Source organism: Rhipicephalus microplus, chromosome 7 (assembly GCF_043290135.1).
Source record: "Rhipicephalus microplus isolate Deutch F79 chromosome 7, USDA_Rmic, whole genome shotgun sequence".
NCBI classification, from domain to species: Eukaryota; Metazoa; Arthropoda; class Arachnida; order Ixodida; family Ixodidae; genus Rhipicephalus; species Rhipicephalus microplus.
In genome coordinates, this window is record NC_134706.1 from 148,835,615 (window position 1) to 148,862,529 (window position 26,915).

The following is a 26,915-nucleotide window of genomic DNA, read 5'->3' on the forward strand; positions in this document are numbered from 1 at the left end:
TATAAATCGCAGCTCTTTGTACTTTGGTCAAGCCGAGCAGTTTTGCTCATTCTGAAAGTTGTAGTCTTCCTAATACTACGCAATTCATTTTCCGAAATAGCTAAAAGAACAGTAATCTCTTTACGAGGTGCATGTCGTTCTGCTTCACCGGCAGCTATGTTCCCAAGAATGTTGCGATGGCCAAGTATCTACTGGAATTGGATCTCATGTTGCACCTTCTTTGCGTGGTGAGCTCTTTCAGAGTTTCATATGTCATACTATCACTTATTACTGTCGTGTTTGTACTGCAGATTGATCTTAATGCGGCCTGTGAGTCACAGAAAAGTACCCATTTTTTAGCGTCTGCTGCCGAGTTTATAAATTTTATAGCACACAGAATAGCGAACAGCTCAGCTGTAGTAGATGACGTCATGCGACATAATTTAGACGATTCCTGAATATTGAGCTGTGGTATAATAAATGTCAATGTTAAAGGCATTGTTATACTTGAGCCATCTGTGTAAATGTGTATGTACCTTGGATATTGCATTTGTATCTGATAAAGCGCTAGTTGTTGAGCAGCTTGAATGAACATGTCTCTATTTCTGATGATGCCATCCACTGAGAATTCAGTGCTTAGTATTGGAAGCAGCGATGGAGGATAGTCCATTTCAGAGCTCCAAAATTAGATTCTTGAAAATATATGTACATTGCTCAGTGTATCTTTATGAACGTTGATTTTATCCCTTCGTAAAATCTCCAGGCCGAATGAGTCGTCCTTTTGTTTCGTCTGTAAGCGAAAAAAATGGTGGCATGTTTCGATTGTCCTCATGACTGAAAAGAGTGGTTGTCGAGTCCCTGCTATGACAGGGCTGCTGGAAGTCACTCGTCGAACACCTATGCAGATGCGCAGTCCCCTAGATAATAGTCTTTGAAGTTTCTCCTCTGAAAAGCGGGAAAGGCCGCGTAAGACTATTGAAGAATATGCAACTTGTTGTTGCATTAAAACATTGTGAACAGCGAGCATGGATGCTAACGATCCGCCCCATGATGTCCCAGCAAATATGCGGAGTATATTCACTTGCGTATTCACGTCGTTTTCGAGTTGCTTTACGTGAGGTGCCCATGATAGCTGCCCATCCAGTATTACTCCGAGAAACCGATGCTGTGTCACAATCACTAGTGGTTCCCAATCTAAAGTGAGATTGTAGTTCTTTACCTTTTTCAGGTGAAATGCAATTCAGCTGTCTTTGTGGGCGATAAAATCATTCATCTTTCTTTTAAAAAGTTGTTGATAATATTTTTGCCGTCTCGCAATACAGTCTGAAATAATCGTATGTCCATGCCTGATGCCCAAATGCACACTTATTCTGCATATAAGGAGTATTTCAACCGTGAGGCAGTCTTTTAGCTAAATAAGCCATAAAACAGTTGAAAAAAGGGCTGAGTACGCTTCCTTGTGGCACTCCCTGTCTGACGTCGTGTTCCGCACCTTTTTCTACACTTGTCTGAATGAATATTTTGCGAGCTGATAAAGATTTATTCATCCCCCGCCAAGATTTGCCAGACAGTCTCAGTTCCAACATACTCAGCAGAACGTGAGTGTGACTGACTGTGTCGAATGCCCTTTTGACGTCTAAGAACACTGCGACCGTCAAACTACCACAGGCGCGTTCATGCTCCACATACGTTACTATGTCCATTATTGCATCCATTGTGCATCTCTGTTTCATAAAACCGGTTAAGTAGTTGGAGAATACACCAATTTTGTTGCACCACCATTGAAGTCGCGCCTCAATCGTTTTTTCCATTACTTTACATAGACAGCTTGTCAGTATAATTGGGCGGAAGGGTTCAAGATTCAAGGGCGTCTTTGCCGGTTTTAATATCGGAATGATGCGAGAAAACTTCCAAGACTCGAGTACAATTCCTTGCATCCATAGATTTTTGTAAATATCTAAGAGAAAAGTTGTGCCTGTGGGCCCAAGGTGCTTTAGCATAATGTACGTAATACCTTCCGGTGCAGAGGCCGATTTTTGACGACGTGATGCTATAGCACAATGCAGCTCCCTTAACTTAAATACAGGGTCTGGTTGAGGGTGCTGGGCCCAAAAGCAAGCATTATATTTTCTGGCTCGCTAACGCGACAGAATTATCAAATAAGGCATATTGTGATGTGGCGGGCCTACTGATGAGTTGATAAAATTCAACTGCTACCACAACTTCCGGTTTATCTAAGGCTACAGCAAGAGCACGAAATGGGAAGCTCCGTAACACAAGACAGTTAACTGCTCGAATACAAGCCAAATTCTTGGAACAGGTGTGTGGGGAGGGAACGTGCCACAAAAATCACGCCAGCGTCGTTTATCTAATTTTTCAAGTCGTCTGTGCATTACACTGTGGATTTTCTATGCATTTTGTATGCATCTAAACTTACGCTGCGTCGATATTTCCTTTCTGAACGTTATCTGATGGCTCTTAGGTGTTCATACTCTCCATCGACTGAAGCATAGTTTTTTGGAATCGGGACTTTATTTGCGTATTTGTTCGCATTACCTTACATAAATTCAGTAAAGCTTCCAACTGTCGTGAGTTCCCTATTACGGTTTGTTAGGCGGTACTGAGAAACTTTCCAGTTCGTCAGTTTGCTGTGTGACTGATGTCGTAATTTCGCAAGTAGAGGAGATTTATAAGAATGGGTAAATGGTCACTCCCACGTGTTTCTACATCCATTTTCCATCCCACATCATTCACTGGTCCTTGGGATCACATAGTTACATGGATGCAACTCAAGTATTTATGCCCTCGGAGAAACGTTGGGGAGGCGCAATTTAAAATGGTCAAATCGCATTTGTCTGCGGCACACTCAACAATGTTCCCACGTGCATCACATCGATCACTACCCCAGATTATGTTGTGCGCGTTAAAGCCTCCACATATAAATATACATGAATTAGAAATATTGAAGATATTTGTTATCTCTTCCACCAAAATGCCGCTTGAAGGTTGTAAGTAAAAGTTGATCACTGTTATGCACTACTAAACAAAGGATATTTTGCAAGCGACGAATTCCGTGAAGTCCGAATCACTGAGTGAACTTCGTGAGAAGGTAGGTCCTTTATGACGCACAATGACACTCTTCTAGGAGTACTTCGATAAGATGACCTATTTATCACGTAGTTGAAGAGGCGTAAATCATGATTCATTCCTGCCTCTTGGATGCAAAGTATCGGAAAGTTATGTTGCAAAAGAAGTTTACGGAAGTCAGCACACTTTCTTCAAAGACTATTGGAATTCCACTGGTATATGAAGACATCTTTATAGCGCTTATTCATATGTAACTTGTCGCAGGTTTCACCCGTATTGTTGACACAATAGTGCTTCGAGAGGCAGCAGGGATTTTACTTCTGGCAGGTTGTTTGCTTCCGACAGAGCAGACAAAATTGCCTTAAGGGCTGCGAAAAGCATTGGTAGAATCAATTGCATGACTGATGCAGAAGCACGTTCTCCATTGAATGGTTCATTTTCTGAGGCCTATTGAGAACGACGTGATGTTTCGATGTTGTAGTTGGGGCTAATACTGGCAATGTAGGTTCTGCTACTTTCCGGCTGAGGTCGCGTGGGAGTTCGCAGCTTTGACTCGTAGGTTGGGTTACTTGAATGCATTTCTCGTGAGTGGTCTCTCGGGTGTGCTCTTGGCGGTTCTCTTGGCGTGTTGGTCGGCTATGGTTGTTGCGGTGCGCGTTGAGGTAGATCATGTGCAGGATGAACAATCTCAGGTTTGGAAAGGTTTCACTGGGGCTCGGTTTTTTTCCATGAATTAAGCTCGTGCTGAAGCATTTTTGCAGCGGCTCTACTTTGCGGGCAGCCTGAATATGAGGCAGCGTGATTACCTTCACAGTTTCCTACTTAGGCAGAATAACTGACTTGCCCTCCTTATGGTGGTGTTCTGAGAAGATCTTACACCGGCGTGTGTTACGGCAACATTTCGCCATGTGTCCAAATTGCTGGCAATTATAGCACTGAAGTGCTGGACCATCTCGAAAAGTCAGAATGACTGATTGAAGTAGACGCGACGTTACTCCTCCCTATTCTTGGCGGTAGTGTTTCATTTGCTGTCGCGCCGATATAACCCCTGAATCTCTCTAGTACTCTAGAAGTTGTTCTTCTGAATACTTCAGATGAACATGTTTTACAATCCCAACGTTCCGAGTGTATGACTCTGAAATAAAAGGCTCAAGTTCCATACCACCTACAATCCAGAGCATCAGAAGACGCTCGGATAAAGCTAAGGAAGCAACTCTGGCACTGAAACTTCCATCTGTGGTCGTTCTGAATGACTTCTATTTTTATTTAGCAGCGGAAACTACTTCGGTTGACACTCGATTGGGGTTCACTTTCCAGAAGCTAGAACCTTCAGCTGCTGGACAAAAGACGACTGGGATGTCCTCTGCTCGTTTCTGCTAATACGCAACCAACGTAAATCTTCGCCCGTGTCTTCGCCCGTTCATCTTCGCCCATGTCTCCTTCATCACTTAGGTAATAAGTTGACGCTTTATCGTCAAAAAGATCCCCTTCTAAGCGAAGCTTCTTACTCTCAGCTTCATTGTCTTCCAATGCTGCTGCGCACGCTGGAGCCATTTTGTAGTTCTTATTGAGAACAGGCCGGCTTTATGATGCTTGGGCACGCCTGTAAGCACCCAGGCTTTTCATTGTGTCCTGCAGTACCACTCACGTGAGTTAACGTACTTGCACAAGCATAAGGCTCGCGGCGATGGCTACCAACCACCGTAGTGTTTGCGTACTAGCCGAGTCTTTGATAAAGGAACCTCACACCTGTAAGGCACCGAGCCCTCGAATTCTTCACCCGATGTCTTGTTGGCACAATGGGGAGAAATTAATGTCAGCGTAATAGTCCCAGAAAAGAGCACAAATCGAACACTGCACAAAAACAGTGACCAAACAAAACCACTTCTTCTGTGACAATCTTCACATTGACTTTTGAAAGTGGGAAATTTGCGTTCATTTTTTTCCAGTTAGAATACCTAAAGCTGTACTTGGTATGTCTGACTCTGGACATATCACGAGAAAAGAAAATGTAGAACATTTAAATCATGAGACTTCGCTTGCCAAGCAATAGGGCCGGGCCGTCCGATTCATGGCTGCGGGAAATTCCCATTCAGTCAAATTCACGTGCTGCTGCTGCCATGCGCAGGAACTTCATGATGCTGATATCAGACGTCTTTAGTCATAGCCAGTGGAATTTCGCACAAATTTGCTGCAGTGGTTCACTTAAGATATCTATAACACATCGTTAGCCTGCGAATGTGCTGTAGAAGAAGAGAGGTTCAATTATAGTACCACCGTGAATGCTCCACCACACAATAAACAACAATTCATAATGTTGTTCATGGTTGTACAACCACAACTGTTGTCCTTTCGCAGCTAAAAGGTCCTCGCACGTTCTGTGGCACTGATGATGCGAACATTGAAGAATGGTTGCTGTTGTACGCGCGTACAAGCAAGAATTACCGCTGGGATCAAACTTTAATGTTGGCCAGCACCCTGTTCTATTTGAAAGGAAGAGCAAAAGCCTTGTTTGACAACCACGAACATGAACTCGGTAGCTGGGATGCGTGCGTGGGAATGATGCGCACCCTTTTGGGCAAGTCTGTGGGTAGAAAGGTAGCGGCCAAGATGGAGTTGTTATTTTGTGCGCAAACATCAGCAGAGTCCTACATTACTTACATACAGGACGTGCTCGCTCTTTGCCGAAAAGCAGTCAATGGCATGGAAGAAACCGAGAAATTAGTGCGCATATTGAAAGGCATTGCAGATGATGCATTCAACTTTCTCATATGCAAGAACTGCAACACAGTCAATGCCATCATCAAGGAGTGCCAGCGTTTTGAGGCCGTAAAAAGTCGACGTATCGCCCACCATTTCACTCGACTACCAAACACAGCAGCAATCTGATCGTGCCCTACAGACGCCGTTAGCTGCAGAGCTTGTGATCAAGATCATCAGACGTGAACTTCAAGCTCTCTCTTGCGTCCACGAGCTCCCATGCCTGTGACTCTAGCTCTCAGATGGTGCCACTGGTACAAGCCATCGTGCGACAAGAGCTTTTTCATGTTGGACTGGCCTCCGAGTGCACTACAGCTCCCTCTCAGCCGATCTACCATTGTCGATCTCCTGTTTCGTATGCCCAAAGCCAAAACCTTCCGGTGCGCCCTCGCAATCCAGCTGAGTAGACGACTGCTGATGATCGTCCAAATTGTTTCAACTGCCGCCTTAACGGACACGTTGCCCGCCATTCAAACACTCGGTGGTATTGCCATCTGTCATCCTATGAGTGCACCCATCGCCCAGAGAGGGATCATGGACGCTTTGATTCTTACCGGGAATCACCTCAGGCTACCAGTTACGACGTTCATTCTATGCCGCCATATCGTCGTCGTTCTCCATATCCGCATGCTCACCAGTCCCGTTAAACAATCTCCCGCCGCCCGTCGTCTAGCTCGCCCGAATTTCGCCGACCAACGTCACAGACTGACCACCTGCCACGGCAAAATCAGTTGATGCACCTCCCGGAGGTGATGATGCATCGACCACTTGCCCGCCACATCCTCTGACCATGCTGCCGACTCGACGCAACTTAATTGACGTTGCAGTAAATGACACATCCGTTTTTGTACTTGTGAACACAGGGGCTTACATATTAGTGACGAATTCAGAACTTCTTTGCCGCCTTCATCATCATCATCATCATCAGCCTGACTACGTCCACTGCAGGACAAAGGCCTCTCCCATGTTCCGCCAGTTAACCCGGTCCTGTGCTTGCTGCTGCCAATTTATACCCGCAAACTTCTTAATCTTTAATACCCGCAAACTTCTTTGCCGCCTTAGGAAAGTTTTAATGCCACCCACAGTACCACTCATCCAGGTTGCCGGCAGTGGCCCATTTCCCGTGCTTGGAATGTGCTCCGCGCGTATAAGTGTTGCCGATCGCTCCACGACAGTGCCATTTGCTGAGCTTGAGAAATGTTTCCACGAACCTATCCTCGACATGAGCTTTTTATTCGCCCACTCTGCACTTATTGATTTCGGAACCGGCATGCTTCAACTTGGTTTACCGTGTGACCATGAAGACCCAAAACCAGCTCAAGCACGTCTGTGTTCTGTAGATCACATTTGCCTAACATCTCAAGCCATAACCTACGTGAACCTGAGATTTGTCCCTCCTGTTCCCGGCGGTGCCTACATGTTGACGCCTATTGCTGACGTTCTGCTGACCAAAATCTTGCCGTGCCTCACACACTTATGACTGTTATGGGAAATACAGCCTCTCTTCCGATCCTAAACTTCAGCTGGTGCACTCAAGTTATCCTGGATTGTGCAACTTTGGCAAACGTTTCTTCTATATATGCTGCCATTTCGGCGTTCGTTCTCCAATCTTCTTGGTCCTCTGCTCCATTCTCCTCTTCGAAGAGCGCAGCGAATGCCGCCATTGACAAGATGATCACCCCTGGCCTTCTTCCAACACAGACAGCTGATATCTGACACCTGATGAAATTCTACCATGATATCTTTGATTTTGATGACCGCCCTTTCTGTCACACATCCTTCGTAACTCACAGGATTAACGCTGGAAACGCCAGCCCCATCCGACAATGTCCTTATCGCGTGTCTAATGCTGAGCGACAACTTATCCAGCACGAGGTTGAATAAGTGCTCACAAAAGACGTCATCGAACCTTCCTGCAGTCCATGGGCATCGCCGGTCATGCTAGTCAAGAAGGATGGCAGCTGGCGCTTCTTCGTAGACTCCCGTCATTTAAACAAAGTAACACGTAAGGACGTGTATCCACTGCCGCGGATTGACGATGCTCTCGACTGCCTACATGGGTCTGCCTGTTTTCAACTTTTGACATTCGATCAGGATACGGACAGATTTCAGTTGATCACCGAGACCATGGGAAAACCGCATTCATTACACCGGATGAACTTTTCCAGTTCAAAGTTATGCCATTCGGATTGCGTAATGCCCCAGCTACATTTTAAAGGATGATGGACTCTCCCCTACGTAGATACAAATCGTTCACATTACTGTGCTATCTGAATGACGTCATCGTATTTTCCCCTGCATTTTAAAGCCACCTTAGCCGCCTATCGGCCGTTTTTGAGCTTTTCCGGACAGCAACATTTCAGCTCGACACTTCCAAAAGTTACTTTGGCTGTCATAAAATCACTTTGCTGGGCCACCTTGTCAGTGCTTGAGGCGTGAAACCTGATCCTGACAAAATTAGAGTTGTCAAAGACTTTCCCGTACCACGTTCCGCAAAAGATTTACCCAGTTTTATAGGCCTCTGTTCTTACTTTCGACGCTTTGTGAAGCATTTCGCTGACATTGCCCGACCACTTACGGAACTACTGAAGAAGGGCATGCTTATTTATTGGGGTACTGACCGAGTGACTGCCTTCAGCACCCTTACAATATTACTTACTTCTTCACTCAACTTGACCCTTTTCGACCCGTCAGCCCATACTGAAGTTCATACCGATGCCAGCGGACATAGAATCGGTGCTGTTCTCGCGCAGCGGCAACAAGGACAAGATCGCGTCATCGCTTCTGCCAGTCGCCTCCTTTCTCCTTCGGAGAGAATGTTTTCTATCACAGAGCGTGAGTTCCTCATACTAGTCTGGGCAGTCTAAAATTTCGACCATACTTGTTTGGCCACACCTTTTCGATAATTACAGATTATTATGCCTTGTGCTGGCTGTCGTCTCTTAAATATCCAACTGGACGACTTGGCCGTTGGGCCTTAAAACTCCAAGAATACAGCTTTGACGTGGCATACAAATCTGGCCTATTGCACCAGGATGCCGACTGTCTAACCCGTCTCCCCGTGGACTCACCCGACCTTTCATCACATGATTCTGACCCTTGTGTCTTTGCCATGTCTGCTTTCATCGATATACGCAAGGAATAGCTTAGCGGTGTCCACTTGCGGTATATCATGCGGAGTCTACGTTTGCCCCACATAGACCCATCCCTACATTTGTTCGTTCTACGCAGTGGCATTCTCTACCGACGCAACAGCAGCGCCGAGAAACCAGAGCTACTACTTGCAGTTCCTGCGACACTCCGTTCTGCTGTTCTCGAACAGCTTTACTACGCCCCAACCGCTGGACATCTCTGGGTCACGCGCACGTACGATCACATGCGGCGTAGATTCTTTTGGACAGGCCTTTACTGTTATGTGCGCTGATACTTTTCTGCTTGTGGGTTCTGCCAGTGCCCCCAACATTCCACCTTGCAACCAGGTGGTCCGCTCCAACATACCCACTGTCCCCTTCTACCGCGTCGGTCTTGATCTCGTTGGACCATTTAATAATTCTCTCACTGGAAACAAGTGGATAGCCAGGGTCACTGACTACGCCACAAGATACGCTATCACACGAACGCTACCGACAAGCTGTGCCAATGACGTCGCGCACTTTGTTTCATGACGTAATTATTCCCCATGGCGCTCCTCGACAGCTGCTAACCGATCGTGGTCGCTCATTTCTTTCAAAAGAAGTAAGCGACATCCTTCGCTCATGCTCGATGCGTCACAAGCTCACTACGGCCTACCACCTGCAGAAAATGGTCTTACCGAGTGCCTAAATCGAACCTTGACAACAATGTTTTCCATGTAAGTTTACAAAGATCACCTTGATTGGGATAGTACTTTGCTTTATGTGACATTCGCCTACAATTCGTCACGCCACGACACCGCTGGCTTCTCACCTTTCTATTTATTGTTCGGCCGCCATTCAGCGTTACCCTTTGAGGCTTTCCTCCCATTACCTACGCAAACGCTTACAGAGTACGCCCGGGATGTCACTGCTAGAGCTGAAGTGGCCCGCCAAATCACACGCGAACGTCTTCTTGGCTCGCAGCTCCCTAAGAAGGCCCGCTACGATAGCTATCACAGAGTAGGTTCCTACTCTCCAGGTTCATCGGTCCTCCTCTGGACACCATGCCACCACTTTGGCCTCTCTTCAAAGCTCCTATCTCGCTACTCTGGGCCTTACAAGGTTTGACGCCGGCTTACTGCGGTCACATATGAGATCACTCCGTTGGACAGTCAGTCGTCGTCTGCACCCGCGACAGACGTCGTCCACGTGTCCCATCTGAAAGCATACATCTCCGCATATGATGCTATACATCTCCGCATATGATGCAACAAGAGGCCTAGTTAGACAGCCGGTCGGCGGTCTTGGGTTAGTACACACGATTCTGCTGTCTTCACACACTTACTGTCACAGCACGCCACCGCATTATGTTGTCGAGAGCAGTGGCGCAACAGGGACCAGTTGTTTCTCAGACTGGCTCTTTGTGAGAACGCTTTCGCCGTGTGGGTGACTCACCAACACTAGGTGTGGTGAACAAAAGCTCACGGGGTTTGTCACCAAAGGTGGCTGCAGCGGCAAACGGCTTGGTGCCTGTCTGCACAGCCGCTTTTATTTATCTCTCCTTTTGTTAGGCACCGTTTAACGACTGGACATCCATCGCTTGCCCCTAAAATGACTCTTCTCAACCCAAAAATATTTAATGTACGCTTGAGGGTCCCACTTAGGTGCACTGCCCACACTTCGAGTCGTGCGCTAAACTCAAGGCAAAATAACCAAAACAAGAACAAAACATTGTGTTACGGGGAATAACGTAACGTGATTACATAATTGCAAAACGCTGTCACACAAGTGTTCCTTCCAAATGTTTGTGGTCACTCAAATGCACAGAGTCACGCAGTATGCCACGAGAAAGGAAACACACACGAAATAAAAATGAAAAGAAACGCTCTGAAGTAGCCACACACGCGCACTGTTTGTACTGTAGCTCGCACATTGGACCCTGTCCTGTACATGTCTTAGTGCGCATTAGTAATTAATCAGCAATCAGTCACCATGCTCTTGCTGCCTATCTAAATGCAACAAAAATCTGTACTAATCCTTCACAACGTGCCAATTTGGTAGTGGTAGTAAAAAAACAATTGCCCGCAGCTTCCCTCGGGGGAACACTGAGGAGGATGCGGAGCATATAATTGGTTAACGGGGTGTTAAAGTGCGACTTACTTGGGTCGATGGCTAAATTGGTTAACGTGGTTGTGAAATGGGGTGTTAAATTGCGACTTACTTGGGTCGATGGCTAAATTGGTTATTGTGGTTGTAGGAGGGGGTGTTAAATGAGTGAACACGTACACACGTATGCGAAAGGGCAGCGCTGGTCGAAGGGACGTCGATCATTCTGTTTGTGGATTCGTTGGCATTCATTTCACGGCGACTTCGGACGTCGACGCGCCGTACAAACCAACGGACGAGCGGCAACTGAGCGAGCGAGCGCCGACCTTGAGTATATATACAGCGCGACGGCGCATGCGCTGTCAGCTGTCGAATGTTCTCGAAGGAGAAGCGCGCGCGCGGCACAGATGGCGACGGCGCGACGGCGCATGCGCTGTCAGCTGTCGAATGTTCTCGAAGGAGAAGCGCGCGTGGCACAGATGGTGGGCGACGGCGCGACGGCGCATGCGCGCGCGTCAGCTGTCGAATGTTCGAGAAGCGGTGCGGACGGCGCACTACAAGGCGCGAGTATAAGATGCTTCCGCATCTAAAAGAGAACAAACTTGCACTAGTCACTCTCAGCTTTCTTTACCAATCCCCGCTGTGTAACCGCAATGAGGCATTTGCGCACATAATAAAAAATATATTTATGGGAGAAAAAACAATGTCACAATTTTTAATGCCAAAGCCCAGCGGGTCAGGCTAGCACCAGATCATGTGGAGTAGATCAGGTACCTGAGCGGATCACGTGCCGTTACAACCTTAAATCTGTCATCAACTGGCTGCATGTCCGACAACCTCGCTGCCTACGCGACTGTGAACATCTCTCTTTTACTTGCTGAGGAGGGATATTATTTTTGCGGAACATGTTTTGTCTCTACTCTCCGTTTATCCTTTGAGCAACATGGGCCTCTATTCGCCGGTTTAGGCACCATTCGTTATTACTACTTTCTCAGATGCGGGTTGCTTGGCAAAAGACGACCTTCAGGACCAGAGAAACAGCAAGTAAATCATTTTCGCTCATCCAGCTCTCTTAGAAAATAGGCACTAAGTGGTTCGTGAGGCCCGTAAATGGGATGGCATTTCACATGTCTCATCACACTGTACTGATTTCTCTTGGCGCCCGCAGTGTTAAATTGCGCAACCGCACCTAACCCATCGAGCTTAAAATAGTGACAACAGCCAACAATGTGTTCGTGGTAGCTTATTTGTGTTTGTGGGACCGAATATCTTTCCAGGCTTGTCGCTAGGGCCATCGACACTATGTGTCGATGGCCCTAGCGAACCCAGAACTATAGTTAGTTTGAGCCAAATATAACGCACTCTGATTGCACTTACTTGTTTACTGCATTTTAAACATTGCCGGCTCACTGTCCTGTTCGTGCTGACATGCTATTCCCAGTGAGCTTTCTTCTCGTCGTTTACTCACGTAGTTCTCACTTCGGTCCCACTACCTGAGGCCTGTACTTGTAAGGCTTTCTCGCCAAATAAAACATTTGTAATTAGCCGCTCTCCATGGCATCGTATTTTGTTTCATTTTGTTTTTACGATGGACCTTCTCAACTATAATTTGCTCCGTTCTCAGTATATGAACCGCCGATTCCACCGATCCTGCTTGAATCTGCTTGACCTTCTTCAGCGTGCCTCGCGTTAGTAGGGCACTTACTCCTGCACGTTTATTTGTTATCGCACAAAGTTCAATGAGCTCAAGGGCAGCACATCTCTCAAAAGTATTCAGTCTCAATGGGACGTACATTAGGTCAGCCTCAACAGCAGCCCAACTGCTCCTCTCAGGCGTACTTTTCCTATTCGCTGTATTGTTGCTACAGCCGCAATTAGCTCCTCTCTGAGAATGGTTATGACAGATCCCCAACCTAGACACGCCCTAAACGTGTTCCCTTCGTTTGCCAACTCAACCAATGTTAGCCTTGACGTACTAATCATGTCTGTGACAGAAACTTTGCTTCTAGTCATGGGTTCGCACACTGCCTTCGCCCTCAACCTTCCAGGTGGGTGTGCTTCTTACTCCTCTTCTTCTGCCGATGCTGTTGGTGTCGTTTACGGGCATTGCCATTGATAGTGCCCGCTTTCACCGCAAACATAGCATCGGAGAGTCGTCTTCTTGTTTTCTATAGATGACCAATCCACCGCGTGGTGATTACACAATTCGCCTTTCTGTGATTTAGTAAAGATGGCTTTACCGGACATTCTCCTTTTTGTATTCTCGTCATTTCTTTGCACAAACTTCACTAAAAATTGAGGCATGAGCCACTATGCTCTCTCATTTGTAGGACCTATGTCCGCATGTCTTCATTCGTTAGCTGATTGACGTGGTCGGAAATCAATAACTCTCGTAGCCTTTGTAGTGTTACCTGCCTACTACCAAGGTAATTGTCAAGTAGGATTTCAAGCCTACTGGTTAGCTGCTCCCACGTCTCATCTTCCTTCTGGCAGGTGTCAGGATGGCATTTTTGTTCTTTGGGGGTGAGCTTCAATTCCTACAGGGTGAAGACATGAACCTCCTTGAAAGAAAGGACTCGCTCCTCAGCGTGGTTTGGTACCAGTGCCCTGGCTTCCTCATTCAAGAACGGCATAATAATACCAACCTGAACCTTTTTAAATCACCACAACTTCAAAGCATAGTTTTAACGCTGCGAAACAACGCAAGCACCAGCTATTCGGAAACCAGCATTGGCGAGAGAACTTCTCGCAACTCATCCGCATACCCTGCCAAACCAGACCATCAACTTTGTTTCACTTGAACGTTTGTCTGAGATTAAAGCTTCAGTTTTTGTACCTTGGCGTGGAGCTTGAAACTCTCTATTTCTAGTTCCTTCAATCTAACTTGACGAGAAATGTTTCACATATGCGCCAATAGTACTTGCCCAAGCCTCATTACAATCTGACTCCTGGTCCTCATTATTCCCATCTCCCATCTGACTTCTCATCATCCTTGCCACCATGGTGCTCCTGGAGAAAACTGAAAAGAGGCCCACCTGTGGTGACCGTTCGTAGATGACTCGCCACACGACCTCTGAGTAGAACTTCCAGTCAGCAGATAGTAGAACTTTTTTCCACTGTATTTGAATGTACAGTCGTCAGCAAGCTTAACATTACCGCTACACAGCGTGTCCTAAAGGATTGATTGAAGCTAGCACAGCTGGCGTTGCGTTCTCTTGCCCACAGTCTACCCACGCATGCCGACATACTTTCCAATCATACCAAGGTCGGCATCAGTAAAAAATGTCTAGGTCACGCGTCAGAGCGTTCTTGTCCACGGTACGTGCACCGCTCAGTCTTTGCCTTGATAGGTGTGCTGTTTACCGGTAACGCACTGGCTTTCAGGATCTCCTTCACTCCAACAGTCCCCAGCAGCTCGGTGGGAGGATCCGATGTCCAAGCGGAAGAATCCGTCACTCGCAATACCGGCTCAGTTGATCGTCGTGGTCGGTGTTGCGCCGAGTTCCGGTTTCTTGAACTGCATATCTTCAGCTCTGCTTTGACATTGCCTTATGACTTTTTTGCCCTCACCTTTGACTTTCGGTGTTTGTGTTCCAGGAAAACAGGATGTCACACTGTCCTCAAAAAAACCGCTGCTGCATCCTCTCGACAGAGCCAGATATGCTTGTGGTGGTGGAGGTAATCCCGTTGATTCAGATGACCACAGCGACACTTCGAAGAATTGGACAGGCTGGTTGCTGAGTTCCTAGCAGACTGCAGATTACTTACACGCTGACACTTATTTACAGTCAAAAGCCGGACGGCTATATACCTACCGCACAGTATACACTGCGCTCTTTTAAGGTAATTGTTACTTGCCGAGCCCTTAGTTTACTGCACACATCGACACCAACCTTTCGATGTAAGCTCAACCCTTAGATCTGAGTCTGCGCAAAGCATGATCTTCGTCCTTAAGCACCAAGCGCTCCTCCTCTCCATTCCTCACCATTATTTACCTCCCGTCTCATCTGAGACCACCTAGTGGGATGAACCCCTTCTTGATGCTCCACCAATGCAGCAGACAACACTCCTTTCCTCAGAGACGTGTCTCCTCTTCTGCGTTCTCACATATTGCTGTCTACATCCTCCAAGAAACCAACTAAAGGGGAACTCCGTCATTTTGTCAACGTTCAGCTTAAGTGTACTTTCACGCAACCACAAGCTTTCGCGCAAACACAAGTCTGGAGTTATTACACACGATGCTGCCGTCTTTCCACACTTACTGTGACAACACTCAGCCGCATAATCTTCTTGGAAACGGCGTCACAACAGGAACACCTTCTTTATTAGACAGGCTCACAGTGAGGAGACTTTCTCTTTGCGGATTACTGCCCAGCACAACTTGCGTTGAAGATGAGCTCACGGGGTTTCGCGACAAAGGTGTGTGCAGAAGTGAATGGCTTGGTTCCCATCTGCGAATCCACTTTTCGTTCTCTCACCTTTTCTTCAGGCACCGTCTTCCAACTGGCCAATCTTCGCTTGCTCCAAACATAATTTAAGCACGTGAATTTTTTTCTCAGTACATACCAAATGTCGCCCGAGAGGTTTTATTTCTTTCCTTACACAGTTCACGACTGAAAATGTTATTTTTTGTGATAAAAGCAGAGTAGCCTTGGAATTGTTGCACATACTCGCCTAAGGCGTGCAATTGTTTCAAATACTTTGTGCTGACGCAGTTTTCGAGAGTTCAAAATTTTTAGGTTGCCATTCGTTCCTAATTTAACTTTGCATTTATAGAAAAGAAATGCCTGATATCGGACCTATATAAGAAACCATATGGTGTCCGAGTTTCGCAAACTTTTCAAGAAAATCTTTGAACAAATACTTTATTAAAAATGTGCATATTTAGAGGCTAAATCATAGCATTAAGAGTGTATAGGTCTTTGAAAAGAACCTGAAAAATACTTAATCAAAGCACCTAGAGATTCATGGCAGTGTTTGCATTTTTCACTGTGTGCAACAGCAGAACATTTTTTTTTTGCTCCGGCATATGTGGCAGTCTCAAAGACTGAGATGGTAAAAACATTATTGAACTTACAGACAACTATATGGGAGACTTGGCTCGCAAAGGCAAAAAATAGCAGAAGCAGAGTCGTTGTAGGGTGGCCTTGTCTCATCTCTGTCAATTTAAAAGGAACAACATTGCGTCGAGTGAGTGCATTTGACAAGTTCTAAATAAATGACAAGCTCTATACACGCCATTTTGAAAACCGAAATGATTTTTTGCCATAGTCACTACAATACCAAGCCAAACATAACGTCTACTTTTTTATGCATTGTCAGCGCTTTATCTTTCGGTACCTACTATTTTATTTGGGCAGAAAAAATATTTATTAATCATTCATGTAAGACGTAGCTCCTATTCTCCATCCACCAAGCTGGTCGTTTTATTCAGGTATACATTTGTCTCAATTTACCAAACTAAAAAATATATATCCTTTAGATGTCGAAGTTTTATTCCTGCAGTATTCTGTCGGCTTTTAGTACCCAAGCTTTCACTGAATTCGCTATGTGCTATTGTGTTTTCTAAATACGGAGATAGTATTTTAGTGCAGTGGAATTATATAAATCACCTGTGCTTTTATTTGCGGCACCGCTTAGCACCAAGTGCGAGAATTGCATTACCATGCAGAACATTATTATCAGCCCTCAGTGCAAGTACGCCTAACAATGAATGCAATATCTAAAAAAACCCAGCTTAACATATTAAGAATGAATAACGAATGCCACATGATTGGCGTGAATAGATACTTTTATGCTTTAAAAATTGGGATATTTTGTTCAGGAGTGGCTTGAAGCACGTGAGCTGCGTGTTGAAATTGTCTTTACAGTGTCTGCGAAAAAATATTGATGCGTTTAAGTGGCAACGCGCGCTTCCACATTTAGAAAATTATCGTTTGCCGTGTCCAAACATTTCATCCTTCACGAAGTCATGGTATGTATATATAGTTGAATGCCCGCCTCACCCACCAACAGACTATTGTGCTGAAAAAAGGTGAGCATAGACATCACTGCTGTACTATTTGTCTACTGAACTACTTTGTTTGGACAAATACGACTCAATAGATATAGTTTTTTTAACCTAAACAATTTAGCAATAAACTATTTCTTAGATACCATTCCCCGCATTATATGTTCGATTGGGTACATAGAAGAGCCGCTTGCTACGATGGTAGCCTTAGAAAATGCTGCGTAGACTAGCATAAGTGAAATGCGCTTAAATACGCAATTGATGTTGACCCGGTGTCACGCCTGTATCATAGCAGCGAGTAGCGTGTCAGAATGGTACTGTAATGCGAGTCGAGGTGCTAAGCTCAAATTTTGTCACTAGTTTTCTTTTCCTCATTTTTGGCGCAGTGCTCTTGTTTCAAGAATGATTATGATGTGGCCATGACCGAAAATTTTAGGCCAACTTGAAAGCCTGATTTTGCACTATAAAGGCTCTTTCAGTCTGCAGTACTCCAGCGTGTCTCGTGCAGCGTGCCAGCTTGCCGTGTCTAGCGTCACACTGGTCTAATTATCAGGTATAGCTCTAAGACAGTTACACTGCGTTTTGGAGGGCAGTGTTCGAGTAGGATGACGTCACTCCTAATTCACCATATGCGTTTAGCCTTCCAGCTACCATTCTTTAAGCCGTACAAGCATAGCTTCCAGCAGGAATTCGTGATATGTAGTTCCTTAACAATATCAGCGCTTATGGCATTTTACTAGTCAGGGTATGCTTAAACAGGCTGACGATTACATTTATGCAGCACAAATTCTACCCCACTACCCAATGACACCATCAGTTCACACTGTCAAATCTTAGGTTCCATATTACCTGCCATTTCTTTCTACGCAAACAATTACTGAATAAAAAATCACTGGCACTAAGAGAAACGCAGCTCGAATGGGCAGCTTACTCAAACTTGACCCTCATCGCCAGAAAGGCTAGCGAATGGGGCCACCATATGAACTAAAAATGTCAAAGTACACCCAGAAAATAAAGCTCACCAGATTTATTAGTTTTTTAGAAAGTCACGATTTCTCTCTAGACCTAGGTGCACAAGCTTTCCGTCAGTTAAGTGAGTTTTGCAACTCATTAAGCGACAAAAAATACTACTGGCGCAATTGCACGAGCGTTTGCGCACACATCTTCACAAAAGCTATACCCCAGCTCGATCAAGCGACGAATAACTGGAAATGAGCCACTGACACGGTGGTTCAAGCACTCGCTCACCCTGCATCCCACTTAGATACTGAGTACATGCAACCTGAAGAAGGATGCAATCAAAGATATTACGACCTATTACAGGGATCAGCATCGCAGATACCCGCCTCATACAAAGGGGCCGGAAAAGGCTAATGAACAAATTCTTACAGTTTTCACTAATAATTCATTGTGCTGTGCAATCATGCAACATTTCCAATCCACCGTCACTGGCAAGTGCCAATACTGTGAGCATGTGGGTAACACCTCCCACATCGTTGGGGCTTGCCTGCTAAACTCGGCTCCTCCCCCCGCCCTAACGCATCCCAAAAAGAGTTATACCAGAAAGAAAAACTTTCAAGTATAAAAAAACCTTGGTCCTGAGAAGTAAGCAAGCGAGTGTCAACAAAGGGGCCCCGGAATGAGGACTCCACCGACTATAGAGCATAATAAGGACTGCACGTCTCCTCTGTCTTTTTTAATAAATACTTCTAATACTTTTAATAATTACTCTCTCTCGTTCGGGCATAATTCTCTGTGGAACAACTATCGTTTGTTCTTAAGCTGTCAGAATTCCTCACTTTCTCTGAACAAGCGGAACGGAAGACGTCCCCCCCCCCGGGATGGGGGACCATCCATCCAACGAGACAGCCGGCCCTAGTTGTTTGCATAAGGATGGACCGAATGTGGGTGACCGCGTTCGCGCATCTGCTTTTTGTGATGATTCTACCGAGAGCTCATCAGTGGAAGAGATGGAATCGGAAGCCGACTTTAGGACTTTTCATACCCGCCGGTTGAAAAGGAAGCTTCGCAGGACGTCATCAACGGCGGAGCCACAACCGGCGCTAGACAAAGGCAAGCGATGTTTCACCATCTCGTATGTACCCAAGTCTACATCCGACAACCTTAACTCACTAAACAGGCAGTCAGTGACTAATTATTTCGATCGAGTAGCACTTGCTCAAGTGAATGAAATTCGCGTAAATAGCAGGAAAAGCATATTGTCAGTTGATGTGACAAACAAACCATTCTTGACAGACTGAAGGCCGTCACGCAGCTCGGAAGTATTTCAGTTCGCGCGTTTCTCGCTCACGGGAAAGGAACAACGACTGGCGTGATAAATGACGTCGACGCTGACATCACAGACGCTGACCTGCAGAATCTTGTGACGTTGACAGTCAGAATTGTGACCATACACTACTACGGGTAGTCTCGCTGCATCAAACTAGTATTTGATTCTGAGACTCTGCCCCATAGCGTGAAGGTCGGATACGTGAGACATCCCGTGCGCCCTTACGTGGAACGGCCTTTGCAGTGTCACAAGTGCTGCAAGTTGGGACACGTCAGCGCAGTGTGCAAAAGTGAGACAACTTGCCAGCGGTGCGGCGGGTCTCATAAGGTGCAAAACTGCGATAATCCTGTTCCATTGAAATGCCCAAACTGCTCTGGTGCACATGAAGCAACGCCGAAGGAGTGCCCAAGATCAAAGAAGAAATTCGCGTCCTGCGGAAGATGGTCAGAGACAATTGGACACACAGAGAGGCTGTCACGTCCATCGGCCGACACAGACGTCGTCCAAAACGTAGGCACCAGCGAAAGCATAGTGGACATAGGAGTGATGCATCACCATCAGCAACAGATGAACATACACGTGCGCATTATCAGGCCGCTACACCCATGCTGTACGCACCACGTCCCAGAGATGCAAAAAGTGTACCCACGCCCGCGTTGCACGCCGATGATTCAGATACTGAGAGGCTTTTGCTACTGACCGGAGCAATAAAAAGACCACATCATGGGCTGCAACTTCAAAGAGAGCGGAAAATGATAAGCAAGACACTGAGAACAGCCAAACTATGCTGAAGCATCTACTAAAATCTATTCGTGCGATTCTCAACGAGGTACACACACCAGGAGCGAAAACAGCAATGCAGATCCTCAACGTGCTGGAACCGCTACTGGTGACCCTTCCATAAACAATATGGCGAATTTCTTCGATGAACGTGTGCGCACCTCTGCCATAATGCAGTGGAACGCACGAGGTTTGCGAAGCCGATTGTCTGACTTTCGACAACGGATGTTTATATACAAATTTCCGTTGGATGTAATATATGAGCCAAATATGATGTCGTCAGTTCGTATATGCGGATACGTCACTTTGTGATCACGTGATGATCAAAATGCGAGCAAAGTAACTATATGCGTACGTCAAGATTTAACGTACGTGAGACATGCCGTGGCTCTCATGCTTTTACCGACTCTATTTGCCTATCTATAAAGCACAAGCGACGTTCAATATCCATCATTGGTTAATACGTTCCTCCTAAAAGCCACGTGGACTGTTCCCATCTCTTGTCTGGGCTCCAAGCTTGCCCTGGACCACATGTATTAGTTGGGGATTTTAATGCACATCATACCATGTGGGGTTCTGCCTTAATGAACACCCGCGGCAGGGACTTTGCCGAATTTGTGTTCAATCAGGGCCTGGTGTTCATTACCGATGGCTCACCTACTTACCTCAGTGGCGCATTGTACAGCAGCTGTCTAGACGTATGTTTTGTGAGCAGAAGTCTCTTGCCTACCACCTGTTGGTTCATAGACGTAGAAACACATGGAAGTGACCATCTCCCTACATATATACGGCTAAAAGGATTCTGTCGTTCGACTCCCCTGCCTGTGAAAAGCGTAGACTGGACAGGATTACAAGCTTCTATATAGCTCAGTGCGGGAACATTCAATTTATATCTGAAATAGAAAGCCTAATTGCAGCAGCTTTAACAACGCATCGAAATTTGTGAATGTGTCGCTACCAAGATCACAACTTGACGCACAATATGAATACCTTCGGGCAATCTGTTGCCGGGCAGAGAGAAAATACAGAAGGACGAAATCACCATCTGACCTATCTACAGCATGCCAAGCACAACGACATGTATTGCGACACCTCGATAAGCTCGATAGGCAACGGTGGAGGGTATTTTGTAGCTCTCTTGTTCCCAGAAAACCCCTGTCTCGAATATGGCAAACTGTCCGAAGCCTTCAGACGCCCACTCAACAGTTGTTCCCTTTCCGATCTTTGGCTCTAAAGCTAGGTCGACCTGAAGTAGAGGTTGCAGAAGATTACTCCCACTCACTCGTAGGTATGTCCTCTTCATCGATATCACCTTCGTGTTTAGCCTCACCACCATCCAGCAACGATCGCCTCGACTTACCATTCACAATGCACGAACTCGACGCTGCGATTTCTGCGTCGCGATGGTCGTCCGCACCAGGGCCGGACGGAATTACTTATCCGGCTCTATGTCACCTCATCCAGGAATCAAGGCAGGCTCTCGTGTCGTTCTACAATTTTACGTGGAAAACAGCGACAGTCCCAGAGTGTTGGAAGTGCAGCCGCATAGTGGCCCTACTGAAACAAGCAAGTGTTCACAAAAGCTGTCTTCTTATAGACCCATTGCCCTAGCCAGTTGCATCGGTAAGGTGATGTAACGCAAGGTGCTGGCAAGATTGGAATGGCTGCTGCAGAATAATGGCGGCTTACCAGATTCTATAAATGGCTTCCGTAGAGGTCGATCATCTATAAACGGTGTTGTAGGTCTAGTTTCTTCTGTTGAAAAGGAAAGACAACGTCTTAGATTGGAAGGGGCCATTTTCTTAGATATAAAGGGCGCGTACGATAGCGTGTACCATGAGGCCGTTCTCGACGCACTTGAAGACATCGGCGTAGGTGGCCGACTACACGCATGGATGGGGAGCTATCTCAGAGGACGTACCATTTTTATTTCGACAACCGACGGTGACACGGCGAGGCACCTCGTAAGCCGTGGAGTTCCGCAAGGCACCGCCTGAGCCCCATGCTTTTTAACATAGCACTCATTGGCCTTGAAGCTGAGCTTCCCGACGTTGTCAGAATCAGTGCGTATGCGGACGACATATGCATATGGGCATCTGGATCAACTCGATCACAACTGCGAGCAAGGCTACAACAAGGCACATCAATAACATCTAAGTACTTACGTCGTCAGGGCCTGGAACTTTCAATAGCAAAATGTGCTGCATTGGCATTTACGATGAAATCAATGTTGCGGTACCTAATTTTCGCTCACGGAGCAGTGATTCTCGTGGTCAAACACCACCGCTTTTTAGCGGTCGTCATTGATCGCAACCTGATCTGGTCAAAGCATGTGACTGTGCTGCGAAACAAACTAATAAGTTTTGTGTATGTTCTTCGTGTTATAGCAGGACTGAGATGGGGCCCTTCGGAAAAAAGTCTTCTGCAGTTATACAAGGCATTGTTTGTGGGCTATATGAGGTACAGCTCACCTGTGCTTTCCAGCATGCGGGCAACGTGCTTTCGTACTTTAGAGAGCCTTCAGGCACGAGCACTGAGTATACGCCTTGGCCTGCCACGGTGCACGTCCGCCTCTGGCTCTATAGAGGAGTCCCACACCTACCCTCTACAGGTTTACGCGTCCTGTGAGCCTCTTCAAGTGCACCATCGTCTGCTGACCCGACATGCACAGCACCCGTTGTCTTCGCTACAAGTGGACCGACCAGGCTGTACCTATTGGCGATGCCTCGATACGCATAGGCACATGGTCCGTTCAGGTTTTGCACCAGCTGTATTCCCTGTAGTGCCTCCATGGACGTTGACTAAACCGGTGGTGTGCCTTCACATACGTGGAATTTCGTATAAGTCGCGTGTTTCTTATATTGCCCTCAAGCAACTCACCTTGGCACATTTAGATGACTGATACAGCGACTCTGTGCACATTTACACCGATGGATCCGTAACTTCATCCGCCTCAGCTGCAGCCTTCGTGATCCCTCAACTCAGTATTTTCCGACAGTACAAATTAGATCATAGGTCATCTTCGACAGCTGCAGAACTTGTTGCTATACAAGAAGCCATAAAATTTGTGAACGACCAAGCACCGCGTCAATGGAAGATTCTGTCTTATTCAAAATCAGCGCTTCAAGCTATTCATTCTTGCTCAAGAAGAGGCCGATTTTTTGAGTTAGCGTTAGGAATTGTCCAAGCATTTGACCTAACACACAGGAGTGGTCACTGGATTACACTCCAATGGACTCCTGGACACTGCGGCCTGGTTGACAACGAATCAGCGGATAGCGAAGCAAGAGCGGCAATATACAACGCTCCTATGTACGTCAAAGTACCGTACTCGCGAAGTGACATCAACACTTTGTTGAGATCACTCATGCGCGAATGCGCTGCCACTTACTAGTCGCTACCAGATCACCGGAACAAGCGCCTGCAGGAAAGAGACCCCGGTATGACTTTTCGTCTTCCAGACAAAATCAGCCGAAGACATGCTAATATACTGCACTGAATTCGCCTGGGCGTCGCCTTCACTCGCCACTACACCCACCTAATCGGCCGTACGGACAGCCCAAATTGTGAACGCTGCCAAGTGCGTGAAACGATAGCTCACATATTTTGTGACTGTGCATTATACGTGGCGCAAAGAAAAATGCTAACTGCAACGTTGGCAAGCATTGGACGAAAACCATTAAGTGAACGCCACATATTGTTAGCAATGAACGACCAAACAGTGTCAAAACTGTTACAAAGGCTGTTCTAGATTTTATAAAAAGCACTGGACTAGAAACTAGACTGTAGGGTACTATGCTAAGTGGCTACTGTACATACGCACCACCTCTTTTCGTCCCCATCATCACCCTTCATCACTCTTTCATTCCCCTTTCCCCTATCCCCTGTGTAGAGTAGCAGGCTAGAGCGAACTAGCTCAAGCCGACCTCTCTGCCTTCTAATAAATGCTCACTCTCTCTCTCTCTCTCTCTAACAAATATAGTGTGCAGGCTCACTACGAGGTAAATCTGATCAAGATACAAAAAAACAATTCCTAGATTTATTGGCTCATTTTATAAAGTTTATAAGCGCTTGTGCTAATGTCTATCTAAACAATATAAAAATTGACAGTTCCGATTATCTATAACATCAGACAAATTTCGCGTATTGAAAAGAGTTGCGTATCAGTAACTTCCCCAAAGACTCTTTTAAAACTTACCACCACCGTTTGGAAATAAATCCAAACAATAAGAGGCTTGGCTACTTCGGCCGCAGCGTTCGTACCTCCTTCGTGCACTGTTATGCACTGGTTTCTTTTGTATAAAAACTCTCACCATATGTTTATTATGTATGGTGACACGTGCTGCGCGAAAGTTGGTATTAGGCGAAATAACATTTATGGTAACTTAATAACATTGGATAATTGACCTTCATTTGCCGATCCAAAAAAAATGTACTCACGATAGCTTATAATTTACCTAATTAAGTACGACAAAGAAGCAATATTATTTTCTTTGGCCTATTAGAATGAGATTAGTTCTTAGAAGTTCTTTTTTTGGTTTCTAGTGAAAGGCATCTTCGTTATCAAAATTCCATTGCCTCAATTACTAAGGCCAGTTGTTTTAGGCACATAAACAAATTCATAATGAAAATTCATCGATCTATCTTGACTGTATATATGAGACACTGCTCTGTAGTAATAAACTCAGCAGTGATATGGAATGAAGTTTGAATTCATTTTTTTTTAAAATAACTGCCCACATAATAAATAAACTATTTATTTCATGTAACAATACTTACGGTACCTGTGGGTGGTATAAACTCCACCCACTGGTAAACACCCTCAACTATTGCACCCCTAATAACCGTATGGTGATTTTGGGACGTTCAACACCGCATATCAATCTAATCAGGGTGGTTCCCTGAATGCACGTCCCCACTGGCACGAGCCATCCCGTCTTCTCTTGTTACTTGTTATCTTCTCTGTGCTCATGAATTCATTTATATTTTTATACGCCTTGGAGATACCTTTATTCTTGAATATTTCTTGACAAACGTTGGAAAGAGTGGTTGGATAAATATAGATTGTCCCGAAACAATATCCTTCATAAGATTGAGCTTTTGTGTTTGTTTTATTTAGCTAGCGGAATAGCGGTTTTAATTTACATCATAGTAATGACGATCTTCGCAAAGGTGTATTCAGAAGATTTACTATGAGCATACACTGCAAACAAAAATAAACCCATAAGGGCGTTTTAAGCAAATTATGTGCGCTTTTTACACCCATCCCATAAAACGAACATAAAACGAAGCATAAAATTGCCTAAAACAATTGTTTTACCGTGATCAGCGAAAATCGAAAAGTATGAGAGTTGAACCAGTCTGAAAAGGGATTGACTGAAAAATAAAACGAAAAAGAAATTGTCAAGGGTCAGATTAGTGTATTTAAATGCGCCCAATTTGGCAAGAAAAAAACAAACGAAGCGGATCGTTCTAAGCCTCAGCGTCAACGTCACAAAAGTTATTTCAGTAAGCAAGTTTGAAACAGCCCGCGCAGCGCCGACGCTCTTAAGAAAGTTCATTAACCACGCCTTACTATCCGGCGTATCAAGAACGACATGATCACAGGACGGAGAAAGTGCTGCGGGCTATGTCATTTTGCGTACTTCGGAGCGCATGAGAGTGCGTCGCTTCTGTACTACCTTCTGTTTGTCGAGGTAGCCAGCGGTGACCGGGACGAAGTCGTCGGTGCTGTCTAATTTTCAAGCCGAGGACACATGGTAAGTAAATTCGAATGAACTTTGTGTGCTATTTGTTCGTATGTGTGTGCGCTACGGCAACCCAATCAGTTGTTATAACGCTCGCGCTGGTTTCGAATTCGACATTTGTTCTCTCCGGAGTGAAAGCAAAAAAACTCACAGGGAATTCCTTCGCTTCGCCGCCTAAGCCACCGCAAACTTACCCCGCCAAGCCGCAACGAAGATATTTTCACGTCACGCGAAAGCGGACCCTTTGTCCGATCCATGGCCGTCTATTTGTGGTCTGAATAGCCGGCCGCAGATGCAACCTGGCGGTGAAAGCGTCGGCGGTGGCAAGCAAAGGCAATAACTGCTAACCACTCGTGCAGCTCGACGAAGTTTGACCGCCTCAACGAGGACTCGTTCATCGAGATCCTGGTTTGCATTACGATTGCCGGGATTACTGGAAGTAGACGGTGCAGCCATGGTGCAGCTGCAGCGAGTCGGTTTGCCCGAAAGTGTCCCGTTTTTGTGCACAGGCGGCTGAATCTGGCGCTGCCGTAGCCTGTGCATTCGCTTGTGCCGTTTTTGTTGGCGTATATCTCCCAAAACGAAGTTTCAAAAAGTGCGAGTTGTGTCATTACAGTACTTTGCGTGAAAACTGGAATTTTGTACGGAACATAGCACTCAGAAAGCAGGCAAACTCGACTTATTTCGCGAAATCAGCGGTGGCCGCATCATTCCCTGGGCCCATAACAAATGTGAACATTTCTGACGCGTGCTAACGTGGTTTTTCGGCCGCTCTGGTGTTTTTGTTTCACATCTCAACAGGAGCGTACCCAGAGGGTGGCACACACCGTGCCCGTGCCCCCCCCCCTCTCAAATTTTTGTTCGTTGGCATATAGAACAGAAAATAGTCATTTTAAAAAGAGTGCCCCCCCCCTCCCTACCGCGAAAAAAAACTGTGGCTAGGCACCTATTTCTCATGTGTGAATGCGGTATGTGTGTTGCAAGTTCGTACTCTTCATAGCGTCAATAGAGGGGAAGGATAATTAGGAATGGCCATACATGCA

The 26,915-nt window shown here is 45.9% G+C and overlaps 1 protein-coding gene across 1 annotated transcript in view; it reads right to left on the reverse strand.

Moving 5' to 3' along the window:
* LOC142767903 (uncharacterized) overlaps nucleotides 1–16,201 on the reverse strand; it is a 234,809-nt gene extending 218,608 nt beyond the window's left edge. Inside the window, exon 1 of the mRNA XM_075870146.1 lies at nucleotides 16,123–16,201. Coding sequence (XP_075726261.1) covers nucleotides 16,123–16,201 — 79 coding nt within the window. The remainder of the gene's footprint in view (nucleotides 1–16,122) is intronic.
* Between the last annotated feature and the right edge of the window lie 10,714 nt (nucleotides 16,202–26,915).